At 32.1% G+C, this 19168-nt stretch overlaps 1 protein-coding gene across 1 annotated transcript in view; it reads right to left on the minus strand.

Annotated features, from left to right (window-relative positions):
- LOC148303742 (dynein axonemal heavy chain 3-like) overlaps window positions 1–19115 on the minus strand; it is a 40999-nt gene extending 21884 nt beyond the window's left edge. Inside the window, 37 exon segments of the mRNA XM_088269496.1 lie at window positions 143–328; window positions 1001–1144; window positions 1222–1293; window positions 1420–1626; window positions 2094–2308; window positions 2425–2539; window positions 3186–3355; window positions 3440–3545; window positions 3620–3788; window positions 4230–4375; window positions 4477–4554; window positions 4635–4787; window positions 5041–5242; window positions 5370–5498; window positions 5644–5837; window positions 6005–6173; window positions 6514–6712; window positions 6959–7106; window positions 7199–7369; window positions 7509–7710; window positions 8328–8590; window positions 8886–9063; window positions 9392–9618; window positions 9974–10166; window positions 10477–10634; window positions 11607–11836; window positions 11839–11865; window positions 12008–12192; window positions 12678–12868; window positions 13218–13432; window positions 13917–14124; window positions 14657–14981; window positions 15868–16238; window positions 16973–17111; window positions 17197–17338; window positions 17648–17830; window positions 18760–19115. Coding sequence (XP_088125622.1) covers window positions 143–328; window positions 1001–1144; window positions 1222–1293; window positions 1420–1626; window positions 2094–2308; window positions 2425–2539; window positions 3186–3355; window positions 3440–3545; window positions 3620–3788; window positions 4230–4375; window positions 4477–4554; window positions 4635–4787; window positions 5041–5242; window positions 5370–5498; window positions 5644–5837; window positions 6005–6173; window positions 6514–6712; window positions 6959–7106; window positions 7199–7369; window positions 7509–7710; window positions 8328–8590; window positions 8886–9063; window positions 9392–9618; window positions 9974–10166; window positions 10477–10634; window positions 11607–11836; window positions 11839–11865; window positions 12008–12192; window positions 12678–12868; window positions 13218–13432; window positions 13917–14124; window positions 14657–14981; window positions 15868–16238; window positions 16973–17111; window positions 17197–17338; window positions 17648–17830; window positions 18760–19024 — 6675 coding nt within the window. The 5' untranslated portion in view covers window positions 19025–19115.
- Window positions 19116–19168: the final 53 nt, after the last annotated feature.

A 19168-nucleotide genomic window follows, 5' to 3' on the forward strand; every position in this document is an offset into this window, starting at 1 on the left:
ATTAGCCGCCACTGTTTCAACTATTTGAGAATAAACGTCTAAGAAAATCAAAGGCGTCTTATTATAGTCCGCCACTTTACCAGACATTTACGGGGATGATAATTTATTTAAAAAATAAATAAAGAGAGAAATGTAACCAGACCTTGCTCATTCTAAAGATGTTTTCACCGAATCCCTTGTTGAAGTGCCAGTCCATGATTGAAGTAAATATCTTGCTGAGAGTCGCGTCTTCAAAAGAATCCAGAGTAATGATGTGAGTATGGCGGGTCAAACGGCTTGTAATCACATTTGATCCTCCACCAGGAGGTAACATGGCAGACACAAACAGCTAAGAAAGATGAAACACAATATTTTTGTATTAGATAAATTTACTTAGTAACTAGTTAACTTTGCGGCAAGATGTGCGGCAAAATATATGTGAAAGATGATCGAATGGTGATATACAGAGAGAATGCAATTAAATTTCTCAAGCATGCTTTAACCAAACAATTCTTCTGATACAAGTTCTGGTATACATTTTGCAAATTTATAGAAAAAAATACAATTATTAAAACAGAGGGGATTGGTTAAATGTTTATATATCGTAGTCATACAGGAGAAAGTGACCAAGTGCATTGTTTTACAAAAACGTGATCATTGGCTATTTGACATCTTACTAGCTTAATATTGCCCTGAAAAAATCCCAAAGGATTTTAAAAATGGAAGTATAATATATTGACTAGTTAAAAATGACTAACTGCATTGGTGTTTATTTTCTTGCCAAGCAAAAGTGACTTAAATGGCCCTCCTGAACATTTTACATTTTGGTAGTTAGTCACTTTCTCCTGTACGACTACGATATGTTCATCATGGGTAGACTAAATCAAATCAATTCATCTCTGTAATTAGAGAAATTTTGTTTATACATATATCCCCAGTTTATAAGATTTTTGTAAAATAAGGACCAAAATGGTTTTTGATATACCTCTCCGGTTTGTCTATAATTTAAGTAGGTACTTACAACGTCAACAAGTTCCTGTTTCGAGGAGTCTTTTAAGTCATACCAATGTCCATGGTCAATCCACTGTCGTAATAACTCAAGAGGTGGTTGAGCTCCATAAACTTCTTTTTGGGGCATACTCAAATCATCCACAAATAGAATGCACTAAAAGGAACAAAAAAAAACTGCATGCAAATCATAGCATAAAAAAACTAACAAAAATCATGGGAGTTAAATTTTACCTGTTTGCCCATTGATGGTCCGAAAATACCCTTCCGTCTTCTGTCTAGCTTTGACATTATAATATCTTGGGTCTAAAATTGAAAGATGAAAAAAATAAATAATCAGAGTTGGTTAATAAAACAAACAAAAAATAATGTAGCTTGAAAAGCCAGTAAATTGACTGAATTCTCCAAAATAATCATTAAAATTATTGGTACCTGATTTGCAGTGGTTCGTGCAGAGAAATTGATTGTGTTAGTAATGTATTTATTTCTCGGTAAAGATAGAAAATGTCCGAGAACAACACAAGATTTTCCTGTACCGGTGGGACCAACAATCAAGAGGGGAATCTTTTGAGAGATCAGTCGTTGTAAGAAGAACCGTAAACAAGCATTTTCATTAGTTTGAATAATAATCTCATTTATCTGAAAAAATATACGGAAGAGAAATTAAAACAATGTTTTACATCACCAATGAAACATACTTTTTAAAATTTTAACAGCATGGAAGATTCGTTTTCGGTGTAGCAGCAACCATGAGCAGCAGAACGATTCAATGTTTTAATGAATCATGTGATTTTTAATTAATTTCCATTAAATTAAATTAAAGTCAATTAATTGACCTGCGGAAATGCCTCGATAGTTGAATAAGAAGAACTATATGAGAGAGAGGCTTCAGGAGCAGTATAGTCATGATCAATGGGTGTGGGAATTGTTATAATCTTTGGGTATTTTTACGTATTTCCTTTATTTAACAAGTGGTGGTAATTATGGTGGATTAATTAATTTAAAAAATAAATTGAGCATTCATCTTTCGTGGTTACCACTAAGAGTGATTCCTAATGCGTTAACTGGATTTCATGCCCTTGTTAAAAAACTGATGCAATATTTACTTTGGCATTTGCAGGAATTGGCGGGTCTTTTTCCAGATCCAACCAACCAATCCAAGATCCTCCGTTTTTCTTATCGTATACAAAATCGTAGGCAGATCCTTTTTCAGGGAACACTTGATTCTTAGCAAGTTTAAACGACTTGGGTCTAGGAAAGTTATCGTCACCTCCGTCAATAAGTTTTGCAAAGTAAACATCAAACTTTTTGCGGCTGTCACCTGTCAGAAATGGAGCACAATACATTAAAAATGATAAACATATTATGAATATCTGCAAATATGTATATGGAGTTGAGAACAAAAAACAGAGATTTTATTTCATTTTATAAACCTACCTGTAATAGTAGCACACATACCCCATACAATGCAGAATAACAAAATGCATTGTAACCAAAGGGTGCTTACTTGGTTTTCTCCCTCCAACATTGCTGAGAAAAGTCTTGAAAAAGACTGAAAAAAGAGTTAATGATTAAAAAAGTTTGTACCAATAAATAAGAGTTGAGTTGAGTTGTGGTCTTGTGGTTAGTGTTACAGACTCAAGAATGAATTCAATATTTTATTTAATAAAAAATATTTGCATTACAAACATAAATTTAAAGCACACATATTACAATTTAAAATAAATAAAGAGACACTCTTGTAAAAGAAGTAGAAGAATCCTGGTTTAGAGATGGAACTCCTTCAGAGACAAAACAGATTAATACTCAGCGTGATATTGTTCAGCATAGCGGTAGCTCTCCCAACAGGCATAACTATTAGTAGGTTGGTCATAATGGAACGTCGAACAATCTATGCCGAAACTGTCTTAGGTGACTATCGAGAACATGGTCTAATGGTCCAGTGGTCTAATGGTCCAATGGGACCAATGGTCTATATAATTTTAGGATTTAATGATCATAACACACAACAATCATTAAAAATGTTTTAAAGCCCATTTTAACACAACTTATTTTTTTTAATAACGGGTTGGTCAAGCCTATGAAAATACTATGAAATTGAAATATTTGCATGTATAATAAGAAGATAAATATTTGTTTTAAAATAAGCATTCATTTCATTAAAATTCAAAACATAACTAGTTGTGTAAATATCTTACATAAAAGAGATGAAGTTCACTGGTTTCTACAAAGAACTTGCATTTATGTGTCATGAATTCAAAAACAGCGGGAACTAGCCACTCTATTAATTCAACAAGGAGTTCCATTTGTTCTGGAATAAGTTTCTTTGAAACAATGTTCTTATAAGACTCAAATAACGGCTCCCAACCTGCGGATAAAAAAAAGTAAGTAAAAAGAAATGTTAAGTGTAGACAGAAAAAAATATATTTCCTGGAAAAAAGTAAATATGTACCAAGCTGTTTAGATTCCAAATAAATCATTCCACATCTTGACACAGTAGCGGGAGAAGCTTGATCTAAATCAGCAGGCTCAAATATCAAATTCATTTTGTTTGACATCTGAAAGAGAAAGAGCATGGTTGGTAGTCATTTTAAATAAAGCGAAGAAAAAATGATTTAATATGAATACACACCTGAATGATTTCTCCTGACATGAGACATAATTTTTTGTTATCATCTAACACTGTATTCATGTTTTCAATCCAAACTGCATCCACTGGACCATCAAACATAATCCACTTTCGTTCCTTTGTCATGGACGATGCAAAATCTCTGAATGTAATGGCTAGTACACCATCAGTCCTAAATTAAATCAATAACATATAAAAATAAGAATAATAAAAATTACAAAAAACACTATAACCGTTAATGGACTATGCCCGAGTATACTTTGGCAGCTACTATGTGCTAAAATTCCCTCACCCCAGATAATTTGGGAAAATGAGAAACCTGCAGAAAATACCACTCCCAAATATAATGAGGTGAAAATTAAATTAAATTTGTGGTATGCGAAAGGGGGGGAAAAAGATCTGAAAAGTCTTGGTACTGTTGCGAGCCCTGCAATCTAGACCTTTGTGCTACTGTATGCTTCAGAATTTACCACACCAAAACACAGTCTTGATGATACACCAAATGTTTTATTTAAAAAAATAAGGAATCATGATGTTTATAAAATAAGAAAAAGGGTTTTCTTAATTCCTTCATGATTGCTAAAAGGATCAATAAGAAATAAATAAAGCAAACCATTCATGGGATGCAGGATCAAAACACCCGTAAAGTTGTCCCATAGTGATTGCTTTAGGATTCAATATCTTGTAGATAGCTGCAAATTCTTTGTGGCGAGCTGGTGGTTTCTGCAGCTGAAGGCATCGCAGAGCCTCTGCCAATGTCTAAAATTACAAGATACATATGCATAAAAAATAGATATCGAATCTAGAGACATGGATGATAATTTACATTAAATAAGTCAAATTGCGCTTTAAAATTATACCTGATATGCACAAGTTTTTCCAGCCATCGGATCTCCCACAATCATCAACCCGTGTCTTACCAAAATCATTTCAAATACCTAGAAGAAATAGACTAATTATGACAATATTCTTATTCAGCTGGATATCGTAACTTATTCGATTAGCCAAATCCAATAACCTGAATGATTTTCTCCATGTACCAAGGAGTGCCTTGCAAGTTTCTGCGTTCTAGTTCTTCTGTGATATGTCTGGTGAGTTCATCTCTATCTGGCTGTGGCAAATCAATGCCAGGGAATAAGTCTTTGTATATTCCAACAAACAGTGAAACATCCTTGAATAAGAAATATACAAAAAATGTATAATAAAACGTGATAATATCCCAATGCATAGTACAGACTTCTTAATGTCAATAGTAAATGGGGATAGAATTTACTTCTTAAATTAATAAAAGAATATGGGTTACTATAATCTTCAATTAAATTTCCTGCAATCATTCTTGCTTTTTTGCTTTATAGAACAGTTATAATAAATAATATTTGTGTATTCCTATATCAACAGTAACAAAAAGTAAGTTGTATTCTTACCTGCCATAAAAATTTAGGAAGATTAATATCAATTATAGCTCGTAGAACCAGTTGTGACTCATTCCTGTTGGGATAGTTTTTCTTAAGTGTTCCTGCTGCAAGTAATACTGACTTGACAGCACGCATTCCATAATCATAATGATTCTGGGAGGATAACTGTTCAGAACATAGTTTGTAGGTCTGCACAATCTTTTCGGCTAAACTGAAAGTCAAGTAATTTATAATTTATTTATCACCCCAAAAAAGGTTAAAAAAACCATATAAATATTTTTTTCCGCTATCTGAAAAGGCGTAAAGGTGAATATGTGGGGTTATATTATTGTACTCACGGTCCTGCATTTACAAATCCATTGGAGTAGAGTGTGATTTCACCAATCATAGCGTAGTCTGGAACCATCATGGCAACAGTTCTAAAGAGAACTTTTAGGTTATCTGGCAATTCTTGTCTTCCTGCATATCTGAAGATCAAAACAATTGATTGGTTTATCAATCTAATGCTAGCATACCATATATCCAGGATAGCAGAATCAAAGACGATATTTAACAACCCAAAAATAAATAGATGTTGGTAGTTAAAATGACATAAATTTGGAAGATATTTACCCAGGATTCATTGTAATGAAGCAGGTACAAGTTGGGTTAAGAGAGATCTCAGTTCCTTCAAAGACAAACCGAGCGACTTTCTTCATAACGGCCATCTGAATGCTGAGAATTTGTTGAGCCACCACGGAAAGCACTTCCAATTCAATGCGGTTAAATTCATCAAAACATGCCCAGGCGCCAGATTGAGCCAATCCCTATCAAGTAATTCACAGTGAAAAAATAAAAACTACAGCATTTTAACCACAGATAACTGAAATTGTGGATAAAAAATATACATATGTGTAATGAAGAATAACTGAACTTCTTGTAATTTCTAACGAAGGATGAAAATAAGATTGTAAAAGTAAAATGTAGTAAAAACCTTAAAGAATTTCCCCAGAGCTTTATAATCAAGGCCATCTGAGCAATTAAATACAACACATTTCTTGGCGACTGCTTTTGCCAGATCTTTACATGTCTCTGTTTTACCAGTTCCAGCGGGACCCTCAGGAGCTCCTCCAAGGTTCAGTTTGAATGCACCCATCAGTGTTCTGACAAAAAGGACAAAGTAATAAGTCACAAGTTTGCAATTAAAAAATATATAAGTATATAAATAAAAATAATTTAGAATTAGACTATATGTTTCAATACAAAAACTGAGCTAAGGACTGTCCACATATGTAATAAAAGATAGTGTGTATTTTGAGGCCAATAACTGTAACCTGGGAATTTGTTTCTATTGCAAAAATGGCAGTAGAAAAAGTAGTATAATGAAAATGGTTTAAAAGTAAACTGAGGTTTGAAAAATATCGAAACTTACGTTTTGATCAAGATCATATCAATAAATAAAAAGTATAATATGCAATAAATTCAATGGGTTTATCGATGTACCTGAAACATCTATCAGTGAGTGGAGTTGCAACAAGTCTTCCAATATTTCCTAAATATTCAAAACCATACGCCACATCCGTAGTGATCATGGAACAAGCTATTGCATTATCTCGCCAGTAATATCGCAGTTGTGAAATCCATGTGAAGTCTGTTACATTTGTGATGTTACGTTCTTCTATTTGTCGTACAATATCACGACCTGAAAGTAAACAAAAATATTATAAATTCATTTGTAATAGAAAATATTTGGGAATATAACTGAAACTTTAGCTGAGCTGAACTGAGAAAAAATTTAGGTTCATAGAGTTTATAAGGACTTAAATAATAAAATTGAAAGAGATTAAAGCTTTGTATGCTTTATATAAAAAAAATTGTAACATGATTAATCACATTTAAAATACACTCATTACTGCATTAAGTATGTATGTTTTAATGAATACTTTACCATGAACATCAATTACTATAAGAGCTTCAACAGTCACTCTGTTCCCTGGATCAAGATCTCCTTGTACGAGGTACACAATTTCATTTATTTGTTCAGTACACTTATCTCGATACTTGGATACTTTATTATTCTCTATAGCTTCGGTTACCTATTACAAAACATAAAATTCAACAATAATTTTAATTACTCCACGAAAACAATAAAAAACTAAGTTATTAATAATACACAAGTTATATTTACCTCTGTTGTAAAATGAATGCAATTTGCGACTTGAACAACTTGGCCAGGCCACTGAATGACCCAGTCTCGTCTTTGGGCTGAGAAATATGCTCCGATGGATTCCAAAGTGATGTTGGTCAGGCTCAAAATCATTAGTTCCTCTAATTGTAATAACCAACGTTCAACCATACCCTAAAATAAACACAAGATTCAAGTTATCAATATTAGGACAGAACCATGTACACCACCGGATAATTAAAAAAACACACACACATTACAGTTCCACAGTAAGAAAAAATATTTTAAAATTACAATCGATTCATATACAAACCTTTGCTTCCGCAGGGTTAATAACATTAGCAAGAATTACAATTTCATTTTCTGCTGAAACCATTCCTGTTATATCATCGTCGTCATTAAACTCCAATGAGTATATTCCTTCGAAGCACTTCTTGAGATGGGGCTGTACTCGCATTGGATCTTTAGTTTCAGATAATATTTCCAAAAGTTCATCGTTAGACAAGAAAAAGAATCTGAAAGTTTACACACTAAAGAGAAAGTAAAATCTCACGATTGTCACTGGTTGTTTTTACTGTTTGAGTTTGCCCATCAAGTTTTGTTTAAGCAAAGTTAAAAAAGCTACTACATTTAACTAGAAACCAATTTTAAAAACCATGAATATGAGGGACATTTAATTTACGGATTTAGGTTATGAATCAAAGAAACATATTGTTTTAAAATTGCATTCATCAAACAAGCAACAGCTGAATAAATTTTATGAAAAATGTATATTTAAAAAATCTAAAACAATTATATTTCAATGGTTATACCAGATAACGATATACCAAATATTTAACTAGCATAAAAAGCTTTTAAAGCTTTTTACTAAAACAAATTACACATACATATTCACATATCATTTAAATAAAATTTAAAGCAATTCTTCTTATCATTTGGACAAATTATATAAATATAGATTGTAATTACATAAGCGCAAACATTATTTTGTCTAGTTGATTTTGAAAATTGAAAAAATATCTATCTGTGAGAAGGTGCCGAAACACCATTCCACCGTGTTACATGCAAAAAAAGCCCTCACTATTTAAATAGAGAATTGTCCAATTCTGGAATCAGTGTAAGTTAAACAAACCTAGGGAAGAAGAGCCTTTTCTTTTCCAAGTAATCATTCAGTCCCCTCTGAATGTCAGAAAGGAAGGTGTTTGAAGCCTTCAGTATCTGAAGAAGCTTAGGATAGTTAGTGGCTTCTATAACATCTGGAACCTTGTGAGTAGCTGCCATGATGGCTCTCCATTGTTTGTCAACGTCTTTAAAGTTGCGTGCCTCTGTTGGCATTTGCCTCATAATATCTTCTGATGAGAAAATGGGTTCTAGGTACATCCATACGCCTTGAACCTGTATTTAAAAAAGTAAATACATATTGATGCCAAGCTTGTGAAACCCTTGTTATTAAGAGCCTGATTTTTGTTAATATATGCACTAAAATTGTATAAAAATACTCAAAAGTAAAATATAAAAACAAGTAATAGGGTTGAACCGATAAAATAAAATCAGGTTTAAAATATTTGACAAAAGAATTATATTTTTAGCTCTAAGATTCAATTTGTGAGATTCATTTGCAATAATATCACCTGAGATGTCGTAAATATTTGAAAAACAAAGAATTATACTGTTCAAAATACTTTTTTACCTGCAGCCACTGATCTAATATGTCCTGCATAGAAATGAGTTTCTCTTCCCACGCCTGCATTTCTGCCTCAAATGGCTTGACAAATGGCGATCCTCTCATAGTCTGTGATTTGAGGATATGGTCATCTAACATCAATTGGACATCATCAACACCAGACAAGACCCTTGTTCCTGTATCTCTGTTCAAAGAAAATAACACATCAGGCAAATCTGAGAAGTGATACTGATTTAGTAATAGAAACAGACTTAGTAATACAATAAAAAACGATTATAAATGAAAAGTACATAGCGACTTTATCATCAGAAAATACTTTATCTGCAGATTACAAACGGAAAAGTAAAAAAAAAGAACACAAAACACAAGTGAGAAGGACATTGATAATATTTCCAATACACTAGAGCGGCAGTAAAGCTAGAATAATAAACACATACGCTCTATTATTATACATAGACGTTGTTCAATCAACTATTTTTATGCTGAGATTTAAATTTTATAACGAGATTTACCTATATAAGACACATTCAAATCTAATTCCGATCCATTCTTCTTTCATTTTAGCTAGAGCTCTTTCTAAAGCATATTCTTTAGAGGCAGCTGCACTAATTTCCTCCAACTTCTCAATATGCAAATGAAGCCCAAGTTCTATCATATCTGCTAGGCTGGACTCTGGCGTTAACACTATGTCAATGCCGATTAATTCAGAAATTTTAATCCAATGACGACCTTCCAGGCCCTGAAAAACAAATAATTGTTGAATATTTTTTTATGATTAAAAAGTCAATGAAAAAAGTCTACATATTTTTCTCTCTCTAACCCTTACCCGCACCCCAAAGGTGCATAGGGCACTGCATCATATAAACGCAGTGTTATCTTGATCGTAAACACATGAAGGAAAGGTGATCAGCCCTCCGCTTCAGGTACCAGTCCAGGGTAGTATTAAATAAATATTATAGTGAAAATATCACTTATATTTATTTGACCCTCCCCTGGGAATCGAACCCTGGATCTCCAGAACGGTGGCCGAGCGTGCTGACCATTACACTACGGAGGTGGACAAAACATTTTACCTTACACATTACACATTTTACCTTATTACAAATTGCTTGGAGTACAGGAACTAGAACTTTAAACTTTTCAACTCTTGCTCGGACCATATCTGCAACTCTCTTGGCTCCTGGGAATTCAAACAGTTGCTTGGAGACCTTATACAAAAGCCTCCATTCGGCCTCAACTTCTTCCTTGATCTCATCAGCTTCTAACCCTTTGAATGGTCCATAATACCTCGAAACACACAAATAAATTTTAAACTAATTGATTCATACACCATACATTATTATTTAGTAGAATCACTCCATGGCCGGCATTGCCCAAAGTTAAATTAAACATCAAATAAAAAAGGATGATTTTTTTAGTGCAAACAAGATAAGGTACAGGGTGGAGTGAGTAGGGCAACTGCACCAGACGCCATTTTCTTATTCACATTATTAGATGATTTTTCAACATTCATAGTTATCATTTTAAAAAGTGAGTCAAAATTAACACAATTGACACTAATATTAATGTAAATATAGTGTTACACATTTTGATTTACCATATTTCATATCCAACAGTGAAGTCAAGTGAGGTGTGCCATAATTTGTGGAATGGTTCTACTGAGGTTAGCATAGTAGACAAACTATAGAATACAGACACTTCCTGGTCCAAAAGCGCTTCTTCTTCATTAATACTAATTGCTTCTTGTTTGTCTTCCTGTAAATTATTTAATTTAAATTAAAATCATAAAATTCTGGAGATTTGTGATACTAAACATATTGTAATATTCAAATGTACCTATGTCAAATAAATAGTTGGCAGTTTTAAAATAATAACGCAATTGTTATATACCATATATAACGCTATAAAAGCTAAATCTTCTAGATCCACACAAAAACTTAAAATCAATCCAATTTCCTCATAATGCTTTTCTAACCACTTCATGCTCATAATTTTTTCACAAAAATATTGTAGAATAAAAATTTTGGGTAATTTTATTTTGTCATTTAAAGAGTTCACATAATTCAAAAGTTGTCCAGTTAAAAAAAAAACAAGACAGAAGCAATAAAATATGTTAAAAAACTTAACCAAATATGAAAAATTCAAACAAGTAAAAGAATAAAAAGATAAAATTTGGTCATTTATCAAAGAATTTCCAATAAATTCAAACAGGGTCGTAGGTGGTGGAATTGACGAGCTCAGTTCAGTTGTTTATCTTACGTAACGCAAACAAGTCGAAATACGCGAGCAGTGCTCGGGTTGGCGCGATATGACACATGCGCCATCTGCCAACACTGATCGTTCAAAAGCATAAACTGGTTAAACCTTTGCAAAATATTCTGCTATTTTTTACAATTCTAAATTCTCATAACTGATCTTAGAATGAGAAGCTTTCAGGATTTTTTTAACGATCTTATTATTGGCGGGGGTTGGTCAAGATCATGGCTATCTTCACCTCATTAGCAGGCATGTACACATACTTAATAGTATGTAATCAGAGGCATGCATTCTATATGGGCAGAAAAGCAATGCCTAGCCTGGATTACACACATTCCATATACAAACATGACCAGTGCTTACTATGCCTTATCCTTATCCAGCCCTACTGCATACCCTGATTAAAAACTCTGTGCACGCCACTGTATGTTATTAGTATGTGTATTATTACAAATCATGTGCTATTTTTACCATCAGTTTGTTGTAAATCTCATCAATTTTGACCACAAACTCTTTCATAAGATCTATGTTGACCAATGGAGGATCCAGCTTTTTAAATGCTTCTAGCAGCTTTTCGTGTCTCTTTAGTTTATCTTCAAATACAATTTTCCTATTTTTAAGAGATTCTTCCGCCATGTTTCTCTTTGTTTGCAATGTTTTCAAAGACAGTTCTATCACAGTCTCTAAGTCAGATGGCCACACACTCGACTGTTCAGAACTATGTCATCAACTAGAAAATGTTAAGGTAAAATCAATTTTAATATATATGTATTAAAAATTTCAATAATACATGAACAAACAATGTATTTTTTTTAAATTTTTAAATTTTAATATTCAGAGTAAAATAAAGAGTAAAGCTTATTTTAACATACATGGGAGGTCAGCATGTTCCATCAAAAACAGTACATATTCAGCAGTAGTTCTAGACTTTTCTCTCAGATCAAACATTGCTACATCTCGACAGTCGACAATGTAGTTGATCAGTTCAACAAGTTGGGCTGTTGTTTCCGGCATTTCAGAAGCTCTCTGTGACATCGTTTGGTATGCATCACAAATTCTAAATAATATAAATTTTTAAATATGTGTTGTCATGATAAAAGTGCATAATTCAGGAAAAAGTCTAGATGTACAAATTTTTACAGCATAGCATACAAAAAAACAAAATTTAAATATACAAATAAAGTTGTTAGCACTTCGTAGCAAGATTTTAGACCGAGTGCTCACAGTAAAATACAGTATAATAACCCGAAAAAACAGCATCATCAGCATTTATTGAATTGAGAAGTCAATCAATCGCTTCCCACATTTTCACCATCTCCTCAATGTTAATTTAATTTGGCAGGCACTAAATTGGGGCTACAGACTATGACACGGCATCAAGTATCTCTTTCATGCTGATGATGATAGAACACAGAGATTTGATAGCAGTGTCATAGGCATAAGATAACGGATGTAAGGTTAAGTGGTTGCTAAATAAGGTGGTTGTAAAGTAAGGACCATCTGTACATAATTGGACTACTCTCATTTTCAGACATAACTTACGCTCTATTGTGTCGCCTGTTGACATTGATAAAATAATCAACAATATATTGTCGAAGTCCTCTTACAGTAGTCCACATGTAATCATTGATTTTGCTGCAGTCGAGCAAAAACATATTCAATGGGATAGAACGCCGGAGGTTAGTTATTTCATTGCATAATTCTTCAAATTTGTAAATCTCAAGACTAAAATCCTGCAAAAATTTAAAAAAGGGAATGAATTGATAAAAGTTTTAGATAAACTAGAAAGATACAATTGCAAAGCATTTTATTATGATGATATACACATGTAATCATCATAGTAAAATTGGTTTGACTAGGTCAACCAAGAAACAAAGGTGGGCATTTTTCAGTGACCTGGAATGGTTTTCAAGCTTAAACATTAGAGTCTTTTAAGGTAAGGGATTCAATATTTATCTCAAAAATATTGTCACTCGGCTCCCACCTAAGCCAGGATCCCAAAAATATACCAAACTCAGCTTTGCTCAATGGGTTTCATCCTTGAAACCATTTTTACTGATAATATTTATGAAAATAAGTAACCTTCAGGTATGGGAATGGTTCAATAGCAAAAAACTCCAACAAGTCCTGTTTGGCAGTTCCATTCAGTATATAATTGTAGGGAATATATGATCTTAGGAATGTTTTTGGTCCGATACTATTGTTTTCTAAAGGAATTAAGATTTTTCTAATGTATTCTTGAATGTATGTCTCATCTTCATCCACAGCCATCAGATAAAGCTTGTTTTTTCCAAGTTCTACAAACATAAAAAAGTGTAATAATAAATAAGCACATTAATAAAAAAATTATAAAGCATATAGTTGCAGTATTTTTGCAACCCAGTGTGTCAATGAGTAATATTTAATGTTTATTATATTTTGAATTGTTTCATATAATAATTTCATTTCGTTCATCCTAGAGCGTTTGATAACTTGCTGTTTGGGTTTGGTTTACAGGGGGGAAGGGGTTAAAATAAATATGGGGATTTTTACTCTCGTGCGTAGTAAGTTTAAAAAAAACTCCAATTTCGTTTATAATTTGTTGCTTTGATGTGAACTGATGGAGTGTTTGATATCATTACAGCATGTGTTTAGATATAAGTATTCACAACTTAATATCTTAGTCAAACACTGTTTAGCATTGAAACTCATTGTAATATATCCTCCGCCTTAAGAGGGGCCTTACTGTATTTGTAAATTACATATAACAAAAAAACAATGTTTTAAAATATAAACAAGTACCCGGAAAGAGAAGGTTTTCCACTCTTGGTATTCCTTTATTTACATTTATGATCAGTGAAAACCAATGTCGAATGTGATTTTGAATATTTTCAAAGGATGGGGAAAAAATTAATGTATCACTGTCGGGAACTGGCTCCACAGATATTGTCAGTAAAGGATTTTTTATTAGTACAAAATCTTCATATTCTTCTCCAAAGTAATTTCCATCCTAGAAATAAAAACATAAACTATATATATATATATATATATATATATATATATATATATATATATATATATATATATATATATATATATATATATATATTTATATGTGTATATATATATATATATATATATATATGTATATATATAAATATATATATATATATATATATATATATATATATATATATATATATATATATATATATATATATATATATATATATATATATATATATATATATATATATATATATATATATATATATATATATATATATATATATATATATATATATATATATATATATATATATATATATATATATATATATATATATATATATATATATATATATATATATAAATATATATATATATATATATGTATTTTTAAAAATACTGTAAATTAAAAATTTCCTAAAAGAACCCATGCATGGAAGAGAAAATCTGTATTTATTTAAAACCAAAAAAGCAGTAAATGGAATAAAACATTGAATTAATTTGAATTTTTTCCAAAGTATCAAAAATCTTACCTTGTAAATTGAAAAATGATCTTCAAAGTGTTCTAAGCTTTTTAAAACCATTCCTCGAATTTGTTTCGACATCTGACTGCAAACTGTCTTGAAAAACCTTTCTACTCTGTATGTGGAGTCAGTTCTGATTTTTGGTGCGTAACAGCTCCAATTATCTCGCATTCTGACCATGATATCGGCAACATCACAAAGCCATTCCTTAACAAGGATGTAGTGAGTGTGGTCACACATTTCAGTAATCTTTTCTTCAAAACTCTGACAAGTCAAAGGCCCAGTGGTTTCATCTCGTATGCGCTGCATATCGCATATGAGCATATTCTCATATCTAAAATCAAGATAAATACTATTTATTTCTACTATTTATTAAACTATAATAAAAACAGTGGAAATCACAGCGAAACATTTATATATATATATATATATATATATATATATATATATATATATATATATATATATATATATATATATATATATATATATATATATAAAGCACTATGATAACACTCTATTTTGAATTCTTGACTGTAAAGTAAAACAATGACAACATCCAGACTGATTGAAAACAAATCTTTTTAGAATTCATCTTGCTAGAAATCAAACCTGCAATGCCAGTTTCACAGTTGGGCATCTACCTTACTATGTATGCCATAGTAACCAGTCTTAAGCTTCACTTGTACGAGGGCAATTATTGTGACTTTCTACTATGTCAAGCTAAAATTTTTTTTTGTGTAAATAGATATTTCAAGACAAAGAAACATCCTCGAGCTAATTTTACATAATTGTCATTAATTAAAACACTTTCTAACTTTCGGCTTAGTAAATTGGCATAACCTTTTGTAAAAGCCGCTTTACACATCTCATTATAGATAAATATCTATTTTATTTATTGGTCACATAAAACTTAAAATAAAACATGTTTTGTTTCATATTTATGAAAAAAAAAGTATGAAATTACAAGTATTTTGCACAAACAAGATAACGTCATGTCAAACTTTTTGCATTGTAGGCAATATTTTACGTGTCGAGTTGTGGTCCCGTGGTTAGTGTCGCGGACTCTTAAGTCAGAGTTTCTCGGTTCGAGCCCACTCTTCCACAATTTCTAATAATGATCCGCTTAGGCTCACAGAAATAGTATGAAATTGAAATATTTGTGTGAATAATAAAAACACAAATATTTCTCTTTTAAAATTAAAAATTTCAACAATTACTTTTGCTCCCAAATGTGTCGCAGTTCCATCAATATACTGTTTCCTTGAAAGAAATTGTAAAATACTTTTTCTTTTGAAATTATAACTGAGTTTCTCCACGGTACCGGTGCTCTTATTGTTAAGGAAGGCCATTGGGGAGGATAGTTAAATATTTGCAATCTTCTTCGCTCCATTGGATCTTTGAGAACATAACGAAGTATGGTTTCTTTCATAGCATACTTGAACCCCTGAAATACTTCTAGATCCATTTGTTTTCTCAATTTCAGGAGTTTGTAAGTTTTGTATAGATCCAAGTACAGTTTTTGGAGCCGGCATTTTGCTTTATCATATAAATGCATTGGATATTCAGTAACGTATTTGTCGGTCAAGTCCTGTAATTTTAAAAATCAGTTAAATTAACTTCTTAACGAGGCCAATCGGATTCGATGGACTGTGGAGAGCAGCAGATCACCCCACATCTGTGCAGGTGTCCCATATGTTTGACTAACTGCAGAACTGGATACCTGATGGAGGGCAAGAGTCACAAATAATCGTAATTTGGGCTGTGTTGCTGACATCAAGAAGAAAATAGAGAAGTAAACAACATACAAGGTTATCATGGTTTATGCTTTTCATGTGTTGATGTCTCAGACCTCATTGCAGAATCTATCATCTGGACTGATGTGCACAGTGCAATGTTGGAAGTATTCCGAGGATTCTGAATGATATGGCACAATCCGGAGAAATTAATGCACCAAGAAACTTTAATACTAATTAATATGGGTAAATTTAAGACTGGAAGCACCAATGTTATTATTTTGATGGCAGTCTGATAAAAAGGTGATATTTTCTTAAAATAATATCACATATATTTAACCAATTTTTTTAGTTTATTTTCCAGGTCATGCCGATGCTGATACGTTATTTTTGGGTAAGTGCTGAGTGAAATAATGACAAAAAAATATGATAGTTACAAGGCATAATAATAATAAAAAAGCTTTATGCCTTGAATCATATTTTGTTAGCAATCCAAAAATAATTTGTCCGCCCTCGTTGTTGTGTGCTCACAGACATATGTGAGAAGAGATCAGTTTTAATGCTTCAAATAAATAAATTAGATACTTACTGTTAGTATGTAAAATTGAATTCTATCTATCTCATCTGGTTCAGATTCAACTAAACAGTCACTATATGCTTCTTTCAACAAAACTTCCATTTGTTCTTCTGGAGTATTTGGGAGACCAGCTTGAAGACTCGCTAAATACCTGGTCAAAATACAGTATCAATAAACACAATTTCACAACAGTAAAATTCTTTTTCACATAAACCAAGAAAGGGCCCCCACATTACCTTTTTTCCTTTTCAAATTGTTTTTGTTTAAGAAGTAGTTTTCTTTGATTCATTTTCTCAATCTTTTTAAGCTTAGCAGTTTTAGCCTCATTTTTCCTCCTATAGTAGCTTCCATCCAATAAATCCATCAGTGGTACAAATCCTAAAGTCATGGTATCAATAATTATTAAAACATGACATATTTCATGCATAAATTGTTTATTTTTACTATATTTTACTTATCCACAATTCATTCTAACAGCAAATATCAAAAACATGTAATTGAAAGTAAGTACTGCATAGGTATTTTTGTTGTTGAAATGTTCCAATCCCATTATACAAAAATGTTAAGATTAGCTATTGATCAAACAATAAAAAAATATTCTGAATTTACTACATTTTTAATTATTTAATATGAAAAATAGCACATGTAAATATTTTTAATCTAAAAGATTGAAAAAAAGGATTTAACCTTGATTTATTTTCTTCTCTTTTTCTAATAGCTTTCTTTCCTCTAATATTTTTTCCTGCTCAATTTCTTCTCGGGTTTTTTTCAAAGGAAATTGGAGTTGTCCATCTTTCCCAATCGGTCCATAAGGTATTTCTTTAGGTTTCTTTTTTGGTGGTAAATACGCTAATTTTAGCATTCTCGATTCTAGGGTGCAGAGAATTTCATTTGATGAAATGAATGAATTAAATGTATTATTATAAATAATAATTCTAAATTTACAAGTTATATTTCCAACTAGAAGTATATTTTTATATTTATTATTATCTGTATATTTTTTAATAAATAAATATTTTTTTAAACAGTGTCTTCACATAATTCTCTGATTTAATTCCTTAACTAGAATACTAAGTTACTTTACCAACGAAGGTAATTTAAATAATGCTTTGCTTGGTGCTATTATTTATTTCGTTCAATAGCGTGGATATCGATGGATGTGAAAAAAAGATTAAGTGAATCATTTTCTTTTACCCGTAACCACACCCAAATGATCAAAAGGGCGCTGCATGCAGTGTTAATTTGAAATCAAATTAATCTAAAATAGTTAGAAACCCAAACCCTGGTCGAATAACAAGAACAGTGAAAACTAAGAATATTATTTTATTAACTATAACCAAATACATGTGAGTATGTGAGTCTTGGCACCTCATCAAAGCTCAAAGCAAGAAACTAGTAAGTTTTGAAAATAGGTGCCTGAGGCGAATACTGGGTATAAAGTGGAATGACTTCGTCAGGAATGACGATGTGAGGAGAAGAACTCAACAGCCCCTCATACTGGAAGTCCTGAAGAGGAGAAGGTGGACATGGTTGGGACATGTCCTTAGAATGCCACCTGAGAGCAGCAACCCCTCATGTCTCTTCTCCCAACCCCGAGGATTCCGGCGCCCGGAAGGCCGCTGATGATCATTCACCTACTATACTCAGCGAAACTTCGAGACGCCGGACTGACCTGGGAGGAAGCTAAGGAGATGGCGCATAACAGAGTGAGTTGGAGGCGTCTCGTATTGGCCATATGCTCCACCTAGGGAGCGAACATGGAAAGAAGAAGAAGAGATGTGAGGAAAAGAGATCATTACCGACAGTTTGCATCCCTTCTGAAGTATCACCAAATGGGACACTTCTGATGACTGCTTTCTCCGGAACCAGGGGTGGAAACTGATATACACTTTCTGTTCCATCATCAGGTGTGTGGTGCCTTTTTATTGCTTTACTTTGAACAGGTTCACTGACTTTAGTATAACCCTTCCCAGGAATCCATGGCAAATCAATTGGTTTTTTAGTACACTTTCTTGCTTTCTGCGAAGTGCTCTTCAATGCTCTTGTTATATGATCATAATTCATTTTGTTTTAGGATATAATAAATTTAACAAACACCTAATCTCCATTCAATAAGGTAGATTTTTCATATTTTATTTTGTAATTGACAAGGTAGAGAAACATTATCAGTTGATAAGGTTACATAAACAAATTGGTTGCTAAGGGGGG

The sequence above is a fragment of the Brachycentrus maculatus genome, unplaced genomic scaffold, assembly GCF_059751285.1.
Source record: "Brachycentrus maculatus isolate JH-2025_06_01 unplaced genomic scaffold, ASM5975128v1 h1tg000353l, whole genome shotgun sequence".
NCBI lineage: Eukaryota > Metazoa > Arthropoda > Insecta > Trichoptera > Brachycentridae > Brachycentrus > Brachycentrus maculatus.